Source organism: Colossoma macropomum, unplaced genomic scaffold, assembly GCF_904425465.1.
Source record: "Colossoma macropomum unplaced genomic scaffold, Colossoma_macropomum, whole genome shotgun sequence".
Lineage (NCBI taxonomy): Eukaryota > Metazoa > Chordata > Actinopteri > Characiformes > Serrasalmidae > Colossoma > Colossoma macropomum.
The window spans coordinates 4,060,154-4,077,242 of record NW_023494798.1 but is presented as its reverse complement, the minus strand read 5'-3'; the positions used below and the strand labels follow the sequence as shown (position 1 = coordinate 4,077,242).

Below are 17,089 nucleotides of genomic sequence, written 5' to 3'. Positions count from 1 at the left end.
TAGTTGGATTTAGTTCAGGCAAGAATGTGAAAAATTCCATACATCCGTAAAATAAGTAAATAAATTAATGTGTATCGTGAAACTGTGTATCATGATGGTACATTTTTATGTGGCCACCTCTATCTAATAATGGCTGATAACATGACATATGATAATTAATATGATAATGCCTGATAATACGAGACAGAGTTAAAAAAAAAATATATATATATATATATATATATATATATATATATATATATCGCTGCTGTCAGAACAAAACCTTGCACCTCCATTTTTGTCATTTTTCAGCTTTTGACATAATTTGAAAATACCCATAGTCCTTTGTATTGTGTGTATATTGCATGATGAATGGACCAAAAGAAATGAGATAAAACTATTTGGAAAAATGTCTGGTTCCATTGACTTGCATTAAAAGTAGAGTATGTTTTTACCTTCTCCTGTAAAGTTATTTATATATATATATATATATATATATATATATATATTCACATAAGTGATCATCTATTTTTTACTTTCTGCCTAATTACTGAACTGCAAGGAGGCCTGTCAGTAGTTCCTGTTAGTTCTACCATGTCCTGCAGATGGCAGTGTTACACTTTGCATCGGCTGCACGCCTGTTTAACAAGAAAAGTCTGAATCTGAGACTCACCCAGTGTTGCCCATACAACACTGCATTTTCCCTCTACAACCTACACACATACATACACATTCATAAGTGGAATTACTTGTCAAGTTTTATAACATTGAATGAACAATATATATTTAAATATATTAATCTATACTAGAGGTATCGTTTAGATGTTTCTTTCAATTTTTATTTTGTTTATATCAAAACATTATTCAGTCCTAAATATGTTACTGTAATTTTATCTTTACAATTAGTTGTCAAATGGTCTGCTTCCAGATTTGATCACCATTTTTTGTATATGTGAGGCATTCTGCTCATTACTTTTATTATATCTTCATTCTCACTGTTGTATAGATATTTTAGAATCATTTACAGCTCTAGATCTTTCTCAAAACATCTGAACTTTCTAACATTTTTACAGCTGGAAATTGTTTGAACACTAAATTTAGTTCTAGCATCATGCTGTACTAGCAAACTAGTGTCACTGTGTCTGCAACCAAACTTCTTTCTTTCTTTCTTTCTGCATTAATACACTGGTCTATTGTTTACACTTTTGGGCCTGGGGTTAGAGTGGAATGCCAATTTCTGTATTATAAATGGTTAAGATGCAAACAAAGTCATTCACAGGGGTGGTAAAAAGTACATGACTTCTGAAAAGTTTAATGTCTCATTAAATTCAACCGCTTCCTCACAGAAACATATTACATGAAATGGATATGAATGCAGTGCCTCATGCCTGAGACATTGTTTTACAATAGTCACTATAACACATGAAATCTCAGGCAATGTGTGGGTTCACTGGTGTTTGGATAGCAGATAAAATGGCTATATTTGTGGCATTAAGACATTGTAACTTCTGGTTTTTTGTTACCACCACTGTAAAGAAATATGTTTGTATGTTTCTTTACAATTTACTATTTCACATAAAACCACTCTGAATGACTTTGTTTATACCTCAGCCACTGTGTTATGCAGAAATTTAGAAAAAATGGTGAAATTTCCCTTTTGTTGAAGTGTTTGAAGGTGCTGCGTTAAACGTCTTCCTATCGGGCCTAAAATAATATACTAGGGAAATAGACGACTCATACTTCTGTTAAATCGCTCGTTTGTTCCAGGCATGCTTAATGCTCAACCCACTTCAGGATTGCTTTTCCCGGCCTCCTTTGCCTCTCATTGGCCAGTCTCGCCATCAATAAGCTGTGTCACCAGATGACATGACTGTTGTGTCTTTTATAAGGGAGAGTCTTCCAGTTTGCCATACACTTTAGATGGGGTCATCTGTGCCCATGGTCTTATTCAGGAGCCTCTGTGATGCCTGGAAAGATGCCAGTCTGTGAGCTGGTACTGCTGGCCCATTTTTTGTTCCTTTTGCCCAGGGTTGAATCTTCTGAGTCAGTTAGTGCATGTCGGAGGCTGGGGGAATTTGTTCCTCAGGTGCTGGAGGTTGATGGTGATGTTATTCTTGGAGGACTTTTCCCTCTGCACTACATGGCCCCAGAACCTGACCACATTTTTACAGACCGAGCACAGTTTAAGAGGTGTAGTGGGTGAGTGACACTGTGCTGACTGTGAACAGGCTTTGGAAGAAGGGATTCCGCATGAAAGGAGCAAGATACGGTATCTAATGGAGACAGGATGGCTTCAGTGCAAAGTGCCTGGAGGTCCCAGAGATCTCTAGTTAAATAACAGGAACTGCTTTTGTCTAGGATGAACCTGTGGCTGTTCTTTCTAGATGGAAAATAGATGACTGAAAGCACCTCTTTGCTATGTTACATGCTGTAAAGTCTCATGTTTTCTCTTTGTGTTAACAATGTCAGTATTGGTTTTTCACTTTGACTTGATTAATTATCGACTTTGTGCATCAGTCTAGGCTTTCTCCCACACTCCCTTATGCAGCTCTCTCTCTCTTTCTCTTTCTCTCTCTCCAGGTTTGATCTGAGGGCCTTTCGCTGGGCCCAGACTATGGTGTTTGCAATTGAGGAGATAAACAGGAACCCTGTCCTTTTGCCAGGGGTAACGCTTGGTTATCGGATTCTGGATAGCTGCGATCATGTCCATACCAGTCTGCAGAGTGTTCTCTCCCTTGTAAATGGTTCCTCTGCCCTTGAAATAGAGGAGCTTGCAGCCAGTAGCCCTCATAGCACTCACTGCCTCTCCAGAGCTCCGGTTCCTGCTGTCATAGGCCTGGCATCGTCTACACCAACCCGAGCAGTAGCCAACATTTTAGGGCCCTTTGATATCCCCCTGGTGAGCTTGGGCTTGGGCTTGGACTGACCAAACCCTTTCTAAGATGTAGATATGTACATCTGTAATCAGTTGAAAAAACAAGCATTCAAAAATATGTTTGTTATAAAAGTACTTCTGGGGGGTAGAATAGCCAATCCTAGTGGCAAATAGCCACAATTAAAATAAAACCTGGCTGATTAGTCTTTGTGGCACTTTAATCTTGTTGGTCAGTGAATGTTTTGAATAATTGTATCTGCCATTTTACTGTAATAATCTTCCTCTTCTGCATGACTGCCAGTCAATGTTTGTCTTGTTTCCCTTATCAAGACCTGACATTGCTACTTAAAATACCTAAGAATGTACAGTCTTAGTTTAAATTTATTTTTGCGTATCTGCAATGATGCCAAATAGCAGATGCTCATACTGTGTTTTAATACTTCTTTTTTCAGCCAAAAATGTGAGCTTTATATATTTTTAAATGCCTAAGCACAGCTTGAATTGAAATACATGTCTTTAAAATAGTTACTTACAGGAGGAGGCAAACATTTTGATGAAATTCTCTAACATTGTAAAAGAAAGCTGCTGTGTTCGATTGATGTGGAAAAATTAAAATTGAAATGGAGATACTTTTTCTTGTTTTTTGGACAGTGATGATATGCTACAATCCTACAATCATTTCATACAGTATTATTCCTCATTTGACAGTCTCAGTTTTTTTTTTTTATTTCACTTGTGATCTTAAATCTTTGTAGATGAAAAAAGTAATCACATCCAGACTTATTCAGCTAACCTCCCTTCCCTTCCCCACTTTCGCTTCATCTCTGTCTTTGTACTCCTAGATCAGCTACTTTGCCACCTGCACATGTTTGACCGATAAGCGGGTGTACCCCTCTTTTCTGCGCACTGTTCCCAGTGATGTCTTTCAGGTGCGAGCTCTGGTGCAGCTGATGGCCCATTTTGGCTGGCGCTGGGTGGGCACAATAGGCACCGATGAGGACTACAGCCACTATGGAATCCAGGCCTTCACTGAGCAGCTGGAGGAATGGGGCGGCTGCGTAGCTTTCCACCGCACCATCCCCAAGGTGCCTACTCCGGCACAGATCTGTGCCATTGTTGATGCCCTGGAGGCCTCCACCGCTCGGGTTGTTGTAGTGTTTGCCACAGAAGGCCAGCTGCTGGAGCTGCTTTCAGAGGTAGCACGGAGGAACCTGACAGGCTGGCAGTGGGTGGCCAGTGAGGCCTGGGTGACTGCTAAAATTCTCACAGCACCAGAGTTCCAGCATGTGCTGGCTGGGGCACTAGGGTTTTCCTTCAGAGGTGCCAACATCTCTGGGCTGAGTGAATTTCTCCTGCGTGTGCGGCCCTCACCTGGCTCCAGGTCTGTCTTCACTAACCAGTTCTGGGAGGAGCAGTTTGGCTGCAAGCTGACTTATGGAGACAGTGAGGTCATGGATAGGCCACTCTGTACTGGTATGGAGGATCTGGGGCTGGTTGAAAGCAGCTATACAAGTGCTTCTCCAGCACGGGTGTCCTATAACGTGTATAAGGCAGTATATGCCATCGCCCATGCTCTGCATAGCCTGCTACAGTGCACACCTGTGGGGTCAGATCAGAAAGGCTGTAATACTGGGTCAGAGTTCACACCAGGACAGGTACTAGAACCTGTTAGGATAGAATATTAGTTTACTTGACTTTTTCATAGCATTGATGCAACTATGCCACAAACATGTCATGGCAGATATCATATGCAGTCATGATTTATTATTTTAATTTTAATTTCATTTTCTACTAATATTATACTAAAATATAAACATTCAAGCTCTTACAATTTTAATCCTAATAGTTGCTTCACCACCTAAAGAGAGTAAACTTCACCAGCCAATTTGGGGAAAAAGTGTATTTTGACGAAAATGGTGAGCCTGTTCCCCTGTATGACATCATTAACTGGCAGAGAGATGGCAGAGGTAAAATCCAGTTTCAGAGAGTGGGCAGCTACGATGGTTCAGCCCCTCGTGGGCAGCAACTTGAAATGGACAAGAATTCAATAGAGTGGACAGGAGGGCAAAACCAGGTGAATCTGAACAGCATCTTTGTATTGTTCTTTTTACAGGGGTATGAGAAAATCTGGTCTTTAGGAAAATGAGGGGCAATAAACTTTCATAAAATGATTTTTTACATGTTTTAATAAGCTTTATTTGAGATGCTTGGTGATTTCCCTCTTAAAGTTGTACAATATAGTTGCAGTGTTTTCTCTCTGCAGGCACCTGTGTCACTGTGCACGTCACCATGTCCTCCTGGGACTAGGCAGGCCACAAGGCCAGGAAAACCTGTCTGCTGTTTTGACTGCCTGCCCTGTGCTGAGGGAGAGTTCACAAACACATCAGGTAGACATCAAGTAGACTTTGTACAAAGCTGTAAAGGAATATGTACAATTTCTGTGTAATTCAAAGGGAGGTATACAAAATCATTAAGGGTTTTTTTTTATGTGAAATACAAGAATTGCACAGAGCCATAATTGTTCATTTAATGCTTCTATAAGCTCCATCACAAAAAGCTGTATTAAATAATTATGAATACAATGCCTGATGTCTAAGCTGTTTTTTGCAATATTTTTTTTTTAAAACATGCCGGGTGGAAAGGTACATGCAGGGCATTTTAAGGCAAACCCAAAGAAAATTATTTTACCTACACTATTTTACCATTATCAATATTACAGATAAAGTCTGAAGATAGGTGTAGGTCCATTGGTAGTTGGAGAGCAAATAAAATGGCTTTATTTGCAATGTAGACAATGTGATCACAATCACTATAGTCATTAAGTTTCTCTACAGTGCACAATTTCTCATCAAACCCCTCTGAATTACTTAGTTTACGTCTCATTTACTGACATCTTCTATGGTTAGATAATTCTATTTTAATTTGAAAAATATTTTTATTCAGATTTTGTAACATACAGTTTAGTTTAATATTCTTTCAATTCATTTTGTAGTTTGCATTACTCCAAGAAAGTGTGTGTTTTGCTCAGGATCCATGGAGTGCATCAAGTGTCCTATGTACTACTGGTCTAACGCTGAGCGGGTGGGATGTGTGGCTGGCATTGAGGAGTTCCTTTCCTTTCAGGAGATCATGGGTATCATCCTTGTTGCTTTGTCCCTCCTTGGAGTTGGTGCGGCAACCGCTGTCTCAGTAATCTTCTTCCTCTTTCGAGCCACACCTATAGTCAAAGCCAACAACTCTGAACTGAGTTTCCTGCTCTTGCTGTCACTCAAACTCTGTTTTCTCTGCTCACTGGTGTTTATGGGTCGGCCTTCACTGTGGTCCTGCCAGGCCCGGCAAGCAGCTTTTGGCATCAGCTTTGTCCTCTGTATCTCCTGCATCCTGGTCAAGACCATAGTAGTGCTGCTGGCCTTCAGGTCCACCATGCCTGGGTCTACCTCCCTCAAACGCTTTGGTCCTCCTCAGCAGAGAGCCTTCATTGTTGCTTGTACTGCAGGACAGGCCATCCTTTGTATGGGCTGGCTGGCACTTGCGCCTCCTGTCCCCTATAAGAACACTTCCTACCAGGGAGGCAGGATTGTGTTGGAGTGTAAGGATGTTTGGCCTCTAGGCTTCTACATGGTGCTGGGTTATATTGGTCTTCTCTCGTGTGTTTGCTTTGTTCTGGCCTTTTTGGGACGGAAGCTTCCAGGTACTTTTAATGAGGCCAAGCTAATCACTTTCAGTATGTTGATATTTTTTGCTGTGTGGATCTCATTCATACCAGCATACAACAGTACCCCAGGAAAATACACAGTGGCAGTGGAGATATTTGCCATCCTGGCCTCTGCTTTTGGGCTGCTGTTCTGTATTTTTGCTCCAAAATGTTACATTATTCTGCTGAGACCTGAACTCAATACCAAAAAAGGGATGACTGGGAAAACATCAAAATGAACCACTGATTCAAGATATCCTCCTATTAGCAGTACATCTATGAAACATTTCATTACATTGTCTCCATAAAATGATGAGTCACCTCACTTTCATGTGGTAAAAACGAGAACATCTGCAGGCAGAAGCTGCATTTCTAATAGAGCTATATTGGACTTGGACTACTGAAATTGTAATAGTAATGATGTTTATGTAATTTATGTATGTTAATGAGCAATAAAGTTTATTTTGTGAACAGTAATGTCAGACCTTCAACATTAATACTTGTTTATTCTTTCATGTTGCTTGTTTAGTAACCCAGTAAAATACTCATAAATCAGATTTTAAATGTTTTTAATTTACAGTGTTTCATTTCTAAATATATGCCAAAATATTACAGGAAGGTTTTCATAAAATGGTATATACATATGCACCCATTCAGATAAGAAAGACTCAATATGAGAAAAAAAAACACATAAATACAGTACTGTGCAAAAGTCAGAAAGACTTCATTTACATAACTTCCAGTCAAAACAGCCTTTAAGTACCTTCAAGTACATTAAGGTGTTTTTGGACAAAAACATGGACGTTGGGGCAGGGACAAAAACGATAAGTGGGACAGAGACAAAGACAATAGGCACAAATACAGAAGACGTGATGGGGATGAAGTGCCATATGACAACGGGCACACTCAAAGTGACAGGGATAAGGGAGGAGGGCTGGGCAGGGAACGGGTAGGATGGTCAGGCAAGGTAATGGCAGGGTGACCCAGGCAGGGAACTGGTAGGACGGCTGGGGAGGGAACAGGACAGCAGGATGTGCCTGAGGCTGGACAGTTGGCTAGCAGAAGGCTGAGCTGCTGGCCTTCTCTGCAGCACTGGGCAACACCTTGAGGGCAGGCGCCAGCTTGCTGGTTGTCTATGGAGCACTGAGTGTCATCTTAAGGGCAGGTGTTGGTCAATAGTACTTTTTGGAGCATTAGGCAGCATCTTGAGGGTAGGCTGGCTCAGAGACTGGCAAAAAAAAAAGAAATCTGATAAAGAGTGCTAGATTTACTGGCTCAGTAATCTGGTTTTTCAGTGCAACCACACTGATTTGTTTTGGTTTTCTCAGTCTGCGCATGTATGAAAACAGACTGCTGTACCAGAAACAGCAAGTAGCGTTTGACACAACACCCATGAGATGGCAACAAAACACTTTTGGAGCGATGCCGAAACCAAGTACATGCTTGACGAAATTAAGAATTTGAATGTTCTTCATCTTCTAGATGATACATATTCATATTTTCCTCTAAAGTGACGTTTCATGTTATGTTTATGTCACGTCTTCTTCTCTAGTTTATTCACTAACAAAGTCTGATGTTCTGCAGTTAATAGATTATTAAGTGTGTATAAATGCATTCAGTGATGTTGAGGTCTTGGCTCTGTGGTGGACAGTCCATAGTTCTGAGAATCCCAGCAGTTTCTTTGTGTTTTGCAATATTTCTTTCAAACTCCAGTTTTGGAAACTTCTGTTTGTCCACTTTTTTCTTGACTATCTGCAAGATTTTCTTATGTCGAATCTCCTTAGAAATATCCTGAGAAATGAATAGCTTGTACCTAATGGCTGTTTTGACTGGAAAAGAGATATCGAATGCTCTCAACTGAGACAAAAACAGCACATATTTACTGGTCATAAATATCTGAGTAAATATAGAAAGTGAGGATTATAATTATGTGGTGTCAGAGCGCACTTTGGTTCTAATGATGCTTTACCAGGCAGTTGCATTTTCAAGTATGTGATGTTATTGTTTACAGGTTATACAAACGCTGGAACAATTGGGGTAGATACTGTGCGTGAGAATGTTAGCTACTGTCACCCAAGTTTCGATCCTGATTCATAACACCTGGTGGGATTCTAAAGCAGGCTATGGCTGTGCTACACATTAGAAAAGCATATTTCCTCCCTCTTTCGGTCGGTCAAGGAGCGTCTGGTCCAGGCGGGATTCCAGCAACAGCTTTGTAGATCATAGCGGAACTATGACCTGCAGGTCAAGGTCTGGGAGTTTTAGCCAGGGGAGAGAGTCTGGATGTTTAATCCGTGCTGCCGGAAAGGTAGCTCTGTCAAGCTGAATGGTGAATGGATGGGACCCTGCTCTATAATGGAAAGGCTCCCAGACATGGTGTAGCAGGTGCGTACCAAAACCTGATGCCATGTGGTGTTGCACCGGGACCACCTGGCTTCATATTTGGAGGATCAGGGAGGCACCCTAGTTCTCGAGGCCCTCCAGGACAATGCCCCCCAGAACCCAAACAATGTTTTCCCTAGTCACTTCCAAGAAACCCCTCCATGCTCCCTGGCATGCTGCGCATGCTCCCCTGCAGCTTTGGAAGTCCCTCAACACCCACCAAGAGGATCATGACACCCCAACGGCATCAGTGGAAAACCCACAGGCTAAGCCTGAGATAATGCTAGGAACCCCTCCTGGCTGGGAGCCCTCAAAACAATGAACTCCCAGATGATTGAAAGACTTTGTCTGGTGGGACTGGTAAGCAACGGGGTTGCTACCCTTGGACAAGGTGGAAGCAATGTGGTATCAGAGCACCCTTTGGTTCACAAAAGGCTTTGTTCATACTTAGCCAGGCCTAAAACAGTAAGTAAAGTTTTTTGTTGCATTTTCAAATATGTGACATTCATGTTTACAGGTTATGTGAAGGCTGGAGCAGTTTGGGTAGGTACTGCATTAGCTAGTCATCCAGGTTTGGGCTCTGATGCATAACCCCCGTCAGGATTCTGTAGCAGGCTATGGCCGTACTAGAAGTTTAAAGAGCATATTTTCCGCTTCCAGAAATAAGAGTGATTTTCTTCTCTTGTACGCTGGCTGCCAAGTCAGTTCTAAATAAGGATGTGTTGTGGGCACGAACCTCAAGTTTTCTGCGCTGTTGTTTTTCAACCCTGGTCTTGGAGGCCCACTCTCCTGCACATTTTAATGTTTTGATTGCTTCAACTCAGTAAGGGGTTGTTAAACAGATTTCTGTTTAAATCAAGTGTGTTGGGAGCAGAGAAATCACTAAAATGTGCAGAGTATTAGGCCTCGGGGACCATGGTTGAAAAAAACTGGTCTTCGCTTCTTCTGTGTACCCTCAATGCCACAGGTTTTAAAATGCAGATTATTTGAGGTTTCCATGTTAATGAAGGACATTAACCTAAATTGCTTTAATGCAGTCATTAAAAAATCAGTTTAATCAGGATTATACATTATTTTTATGCTGGGCATGTGGAAAAGTTCACAAAGGTTAACAGAATACATATATAAATATAACAACACCAAGTGTTTTGCTGAAGCTAATATAGTATATATAAACCGAATTATTTTTTAGCTCATTTTATATAAGATGCTGCACATTAATGCTATTTTACTATTTGTGTGAGAATCTCAAGAAGATTTGCAGGGTACTTTAGCCATAAGGTGTTTCTTGTTATTCTGCTCTGGCCTAAAAATAATTATAAAACATTTGGGAGCAAAAATACAAATAATCAAACCAAAGCTTGAGGCCAGAATCGCAAATATTTCTACAGCTACAGTGAACTTTCCAGGAGAGCTGACATAAGCTGGGATAAAGGTAACCCACACTGCACAGAATATGAGCATGCTGAATGTGATGAACTTGGCTTCATTAAAGTTATCAGGCAGCTTCCGTGCTAGAAAAGCCAAAATAAAACACAAAAGAGCCAGAAATCCTATATAACCCAGCACAGCCCAGAAACCTATAGCTGAACCTAAGCGACATTCCAAAATGATCCTTTCCTTGTAGTGCTTTAAATTTTTGAAAGGAAAAGGAGGTGCAGTTGTCAACCAAAGCACACAAATAAGGACCTGTACAAGAGTGAAGGCGAGAACACTGAGCCTCTGCTGTGGAGGCCCAAACCATTTCATGACATTACTGCCTGGAAGTGTAGCTCTGAAGGCCATTAACACCACTATTGTTTTCCCCAGAACACAGGAGATGCAGAGGACGAAGGTGATCCCAAACGCTGTGTGACGCAGCATACAGGACCACTCAGAGGGCCGACCAATGAAAGTGAGTGAACAGAGGAAACACAGAGCCAATGAAAACAACAGCAGGAAGCTCAGCTCAGAGTTGTTAGCTCGAACAATAGGAGAAGTTCTGTGTTTGTAGAAGACAGCAGCCACAGACACGGCCACGAAGGCCCCAGCAATGGAGAACACTATTAAGATGATACTCAGCGTATCGTCCCAGGACAGGAACTCCACAGGCTTGGGGAGGCAGCTGTCTCGCTTTGTGTTGGGCCAGAACTCAGAAGGGCATTGCACACAATCCAGAGAGTCTAAGAGATTAAAAAAGCAAAGTGAAGGCTGAAACAGATCCCCATAATTAGGCCTCACATTATAGAGCACATTATAGTAGCACAAGGGAATCAGAAAATGATGCTGCTTTCAGAAAAAGTGCAGTATTTCTTGAAGTTTTTAGGCACTGTGAATTGCCCCATTTTACTCCAAGGAACTGTGTCTGGTTCCAGACTTCCATTCCTCACTGTAATGTCTACATAATGTATTTACTAGTTTCATATTAGCTAATCAGTAATTCATAGGAATGACTGAATAATTGGCTTAGTTTATTGTATAACTCAGATCTTTTGGGCTTTACTGCATAAACAAATAAACAGCCTCCCCAAACATTACTGTAAAAAAAATGGATACTTTTAAGATTGCATTTGACCGACAGCCGATTTGGTCAGACTCTGAAGATGAGACTACACTAAATTCCCATACTGTCATCACCACTGAGCAGCTTTTCAGTCGGCAGCTGTGACAGAAGAACACCTAAACAACCTGTAATTAGGCAAAAATGAACCGAATACCATTCGCCAAACAAAGTGGGCTGTAAAATGCTTTACAGACTGGCTCGAACAAAACAATATTAATATTGATCTGCAAAAATTGACAAAACTTGATATTGCAGCAGTTTTATGGCTCAGTCTGTACTTCAAAAGGCGAGGCTTACTCTGACATAGCAACAAGCTGCTTGTTAAGGAACTATAATTTGGCAGAAAGAACTGCTAACATTAAAATATACTAAATGCCACGTTCACGGCACAGTTTATTTCTATTTTATTTATTTAAATGTTGTATAGAAGCAATAGAACACTTGAGGTTGTGTATTATCGCAAATAACACACTCCCTCTCGTATTCAATTGCTTAAATATAAAGTACTACTCACCAAATAAAAAGGTTACAAACATTCCTGAGAATCCTTCCTGGGCAACATACATATTTTGATAAAATACATATTTTAATATATATTTTTGAAAATAATCATCTAAACCTTTTAAAAGAATTTAGAGTTAGAAATAATAAAATCAGGACTGTTTATGTAGTGTTCATTAAAGCATACTGGTGATATGTTGTTAAGTGTCTTTGTGTCAGTACCTATAATGAGCCTATTAAAGGTTTTAGGAAGCCCAGTGCGATCAACCCCCCTCATCTCCAACCACAGTATTGTATGGTTACGCTACTGGACGAGTAAAAGTAAGCTTATTTTTGGTGACTTGACCTTAGTAACATAAGATGTGGATACAAGTGAGTATTGCTTTCCTGTTACTTTGCATGAAATAAGAATGGTAGCATATCCAGTCATGCGTTTTGCCATGAGCTATGCAGTAAGCTCTCACAGTGTTTTTTTTTATTTTTTTTTTATGCAAAGACCAGTGTTTCTCAACCCTGGTCCTGGAGGCCCACTGCCTTGTACTTCTTAGTGTTTTCCCTGCTCACAACACACCTGATGCAACAAATTAACTTATTAACAGTCCATAAAACACTAAAATGTGCAGGACACTGGGCCTCAAAGACAAGGACTGAGGAACAGTGGTATAGACTGACAGCCATGGCAAAAAAATGTGGAAGGTAGAATATTCATCCAGAATTATGTATTATGGAACCCAACCTGTCTTATTACTGATCTCTCCTTCTGCGCATGTTATACAGTCATAGCAGCAGACTGGCTTTCCTTTCTGCACAGCCTTCCTGGTGCCTGGGGGACAGCTCTCACTGCACACAGACACTGGAACCTACAAAAGGGAAATGCAATGAACAAAATCAAGGCTGTGGAAACAGTTTCTCAATTACCTGGGGAAATGTGTTTTATGCTGTACTTCAGTCTGTTCTCCCAGCCAGCTGATGGCTCTGCTTATACTGAACTCCTGGCCTCTAGGCTTAGACGAGTCATAACGGCCGACTGTGACAAAATCCAAAGTCCCATCTGTCTTAACCTGCCAGTTTATGAGCTCATAAGTAGCCATAGGATCTCCACTGGCATCGAACGCGACCTGAAATCCATTCTTCGTTGTGAAGTTCACTGTCTTGAGCTGGTTGAGTATCTGCAGTAGACATCATTTTATGAGAAGTTGCATAAATGTGTGAATTCGTCTACTACATTAATTAATGAACAATGATTTATGGTTTAAACTGATTTTAAAGGAAACGTTTTTTTTTACCTGCCATGGTGCGAATTTTGCGCTCTTGTCGCACTGAGTGTCATTACAGATAACACCGTGGATGGCATGCGCTATGGCATACGTAGCTTTGTACACCATGTTAGTGATGCGCAGCTGGGACGTGTCAATATATGGGTTTTGCAGCGCGCGGATATCCTCGCTGCCGTCACATTCCCGTGCGCTCTCTGAGAAGCCTGTCAGCTCTTTTAGTCTACAGCTGAACGAGCTCTCCCAAAACTCCGTTAGCAGAGGTGATTTCAGTGCTTGTTCTGGAGAGAGATCCAGAAGAAACTCACGAAGACCTGGAATCACTGAGCGGGGGACCCCAAAACCTATCGCCCCCGCGCACATGTTAAAGCGCAGAAACTCTGGATCGGTGATCCACGTCTCGCTGCCGATCCACTGAAGTGGAGGTGGCGGCTGTTTTGTCAGTTCCTCCAGAAGAAACCTCATGTCGCCTGAAGCAAGAAACGCTACTATTACCCGGGCTGTTGATTTGCGGATGACGTTTGCCACTCTCTCCAGTTTACTGCGCGGTTGTGTTCTGTAGTAGGACTCGGAGTACTCCACACAGATGCCCTCCTCCTGCGCAGCCTTTAGAAACGACGCCATTCCATTATTACCATAGTCTGAGTCGCTCCGCACTGCCCCAATCCATGTCCAGCCAAAATGCTTGACCATTCTTGCTAGTGCAGCTGCTTGGTGGTGGTCACTTGGTATTGTCCTGAAGAAGGCTGGATACTGCCGCTTATCGCTCAGACATGCGCAGGTTGAGTAGTGACTCACCTGCACTCAAAAATAACTTGTATCAGTTTGATTATGCCACACATTTCCATTCAATAAAATAGAAAATACACAGACTTCATTACTTCAACATGAGGTTCAACTGTTGACTGAAGAAAATTGGAACATTTCAGTGGAATTTGTTTAGGTTTCATTGGAATGAAATTGTATTTGGATTCAAATAAATAGTTTCCATTCACTGAAATGCCCAATTTACTTAATGCAATCACTTAAAGACAACATAATAATTTAATATTAATGTAGTTTCAGTTTGCAAGTCCAAGTAACTGAAAATATGTTGATTCATTTTTGGGTGTGTTATTAGTCAGCGAAAGAAAAGAAGCGTTAGTAATCCCTGTTTAACTTATTTTGGAATATAGGTCTGCAGTTATTATATTACTGGGGTGTGAAATACTATTTCCAAGTTTTTATGCTTAATTACTATATCTACATATTATTTAGGAAGACTTTCACTTTACTAAAGTTGAATACTTTTACGCAATTACATTTTTAAATTTACATCTTAACTTATTATTCTTCTTAAAACATCCAGCCTAATTCATAGCAATGTAATATAACCATAACTGTGCAATATCTGTTCACAGCTAGGCTGTGCAAATTTGTCTTTGGAGAAGGACTGAAATACACCTAAACACCCATATTTTCATTGACTTTTTTCACCTCTGCACATCACACCTACAAAGAAGTAGCATACATAACTAACAACAGGCTAAAATCTGTGGGACCATTTATGCATCATTATTCAGAAGCTGCATCGTTCTGAAAAATGGACTGACTTTCGTGATACGACACAATGGTTTAGCCTACTGCATTCACCTGTGGAATTCCAAAGAGACCCAGCATTCTGGCCATACTAATTGAAGGTGTGGAGCCAGACTCTCCTATGACAGCAGATACAGCAGCGGCCGCGTATTTTAAACAGGAATCAGTGTCGTTGAAAACTGACTCCACATCGTTCGCTAATTGAAATGCAGCTTTGATTGCCATCGGTACTGCAGCGCACGAGTCGTGGATCTGGTATCCTAACGTGATTCCCGGCAGGAGATCTGTTCTGTTGTTGATCTCGTGAATGGCGAACTCCATGGCACGGGCGAAGCGCAGTTCCCTAAAATCCATACTGTTTAGAGACATTAAAACAGATAAAAATGTAAAAACGTTTCTAAAGTCTAGCTTGGAGGTTTTCATGTACCATCAATAAATACAGCAAATATGTAACTGCAAAATGCTTGATGAAGCAATAAAAGTCATTATAAGGATGAAAAGAATTTCCCAAATAATTCTAACGAAATGCCCCCCCCCCCAACACACACACACACACACACACACACACACACACACACACACACACACAAAGACAAACAGACCTCCCAGAGCACTGTGGCTGCGGTGGCTGTCTGGTGTAGGTGTTCTGCTCTGATCTCATGTAACTATGAATGGAGAAAATCCCCCCAATCACAAAGTCTCCATTCATAGAAAGACCAGACAACTGAGACTGAGCCCACAGTCTGCAGCTGCCTGAGTCAGCTTTACATCCTGCAGGGCTGAACACAGTTATCCACAGCATTGATACAAACCACATCAGACTTAAACTGAGCTGCATGACTTGCTTAGTGGCTCCCAGCACTCTCTGAAAGCCAGGATGACTGTCTCCCAGTGCTTTAAATACCCACCTTAGTATTATGTCCAAGTAACTGGGGGTGTGAACTTGGCACAGGAGGCGTGGTTATGGTGTTAATTGCAATGGATGGCTTATTGTTGTATGTTTTATTCACACGAATAGGGTGAACCTGCTGTAACTGTATGCCTTACTATGAAATAACAGAACATGAAACAATATTTATGCTCATTTTCATTTATACTGATTGTAATCTACTTTTACTTTCACTACTGATCTAGATCATTATTTCACAGTAAATCAGTATTTTAAGTATTATATAGCCCTGTGTGTTTTCTAATCATTATTTATGTTATTATTTTCATTTCTTGGATTCATGATAGAGATTTTTCATGATGAAAGAAACACAAAAACATGTTTTCAAACAAAACTACAGCTAAATATATAAACTTCAATGTCAAAAATCAATACACAGTGCCATCCTTAAAAATCTAGACAAGTGTGATTCAAAAGTATGTATGTTGTAAGCATATCCATTTTCCTAGAGTGGCCTAAGGGAAAGCCAAAGACAAACCCTGGGTCAACAGGTGATTAAGGCAATCATTATTGCGTTCCATTCAGGAGGCAGCTGCCCAACTAGTCACTGCTTTTAAAGGTTCCTCTCTTGTTGGGCAGCATTTTAACCGAAAAGAAACATTAACAGGCATCGCATTAGGGACACTTTACAGAACTATCATACATTATAGGTATCCCTGCCCTGTACATGTGATATCTCGCAGTCACTCGTTAGTTTATGCTCACCTCCAACTTTAAAGGTGGAATACCACCTCAGCTGTTTTCCTTGCATTGACAGTGTTGTGGGAATTTATTGTGCATGAAGAACAGGCCACTTTAAGGAGTCGTATCTGCTGTCATATACTTGACTTGATGTCCCAAATAAATACAGATAATTGTGATTACTAGTTTGTGAATCATTTCAAGTCAATCACTGTCCTTATCCACCTGCTTTATTTCTAACACACAAAGGATAACAACTTTTTTTTACTAATTCCTAATATTGTACAAAATACACATAGAAAAATGCATCACACACAATCTATTAAGCCAGATAATATGCATTTTATTTATTTTATTATTACTTGCCACAGCACTTTCATGGCTTCTCTTTAGCCAGGTTTTGTCTTGCCAGCTTCTGTCTTGTCAGCTTCTCTGCTGTTGAGCATCAGCAATCTGGCTCCACCATCAAGCCCTGCTGCATCCAGATCTGCTATCAAGTCTCGCTATGCCACATCTGCCATCGAACTTTATCCATTGGGAACAGCGGGAAAGGTACCCTCTAGCCATAGAACTCCTCTCTATGCTATACACAAACAAGGTGAGAACTACAGAAGTAACGACAAAGTAACCTCTT

At 40.8% G+C, this 17,089-nt stretch overlaps 1 protein-coding gene and 1 pseudogene across 1 annotated transcript; one reads left to right on the top strand and one right to left on the bottom strand.

The window, feature by feature from the left end:
* Positions 1–1,942: 1,942 nt before the first annotated feature.
* On the top strand, positions 1,943–6,787 carry LOC118817760 (extracellular calcium-sensing receptor-like). The gene is made up of 6 exons (XM_036584666.1): positions 1,943–2,178; positions 2,560–2,878; positions 3,697–4,509; positions 4,701–4,928; positions 5,118–5,241; positions 5,883–6,787. The coding sequence occupies exons 1-6, from the start codon at positions 1,943–1,945 to the stop codon at positions 6,785–6,787; spliced, it is 2,625 nt and encodes an 874-aa protein (XP_036440559.1).
* A 3,641-nt stretch (positions 6,788–10,428) lies between these two features.
* Positions 10,429–15,627, bottom strand: LOC118818466 (annotated as a pseudogene).
* Positions 15,628–17,089: the final 1,462 nt, after the last annotated feature.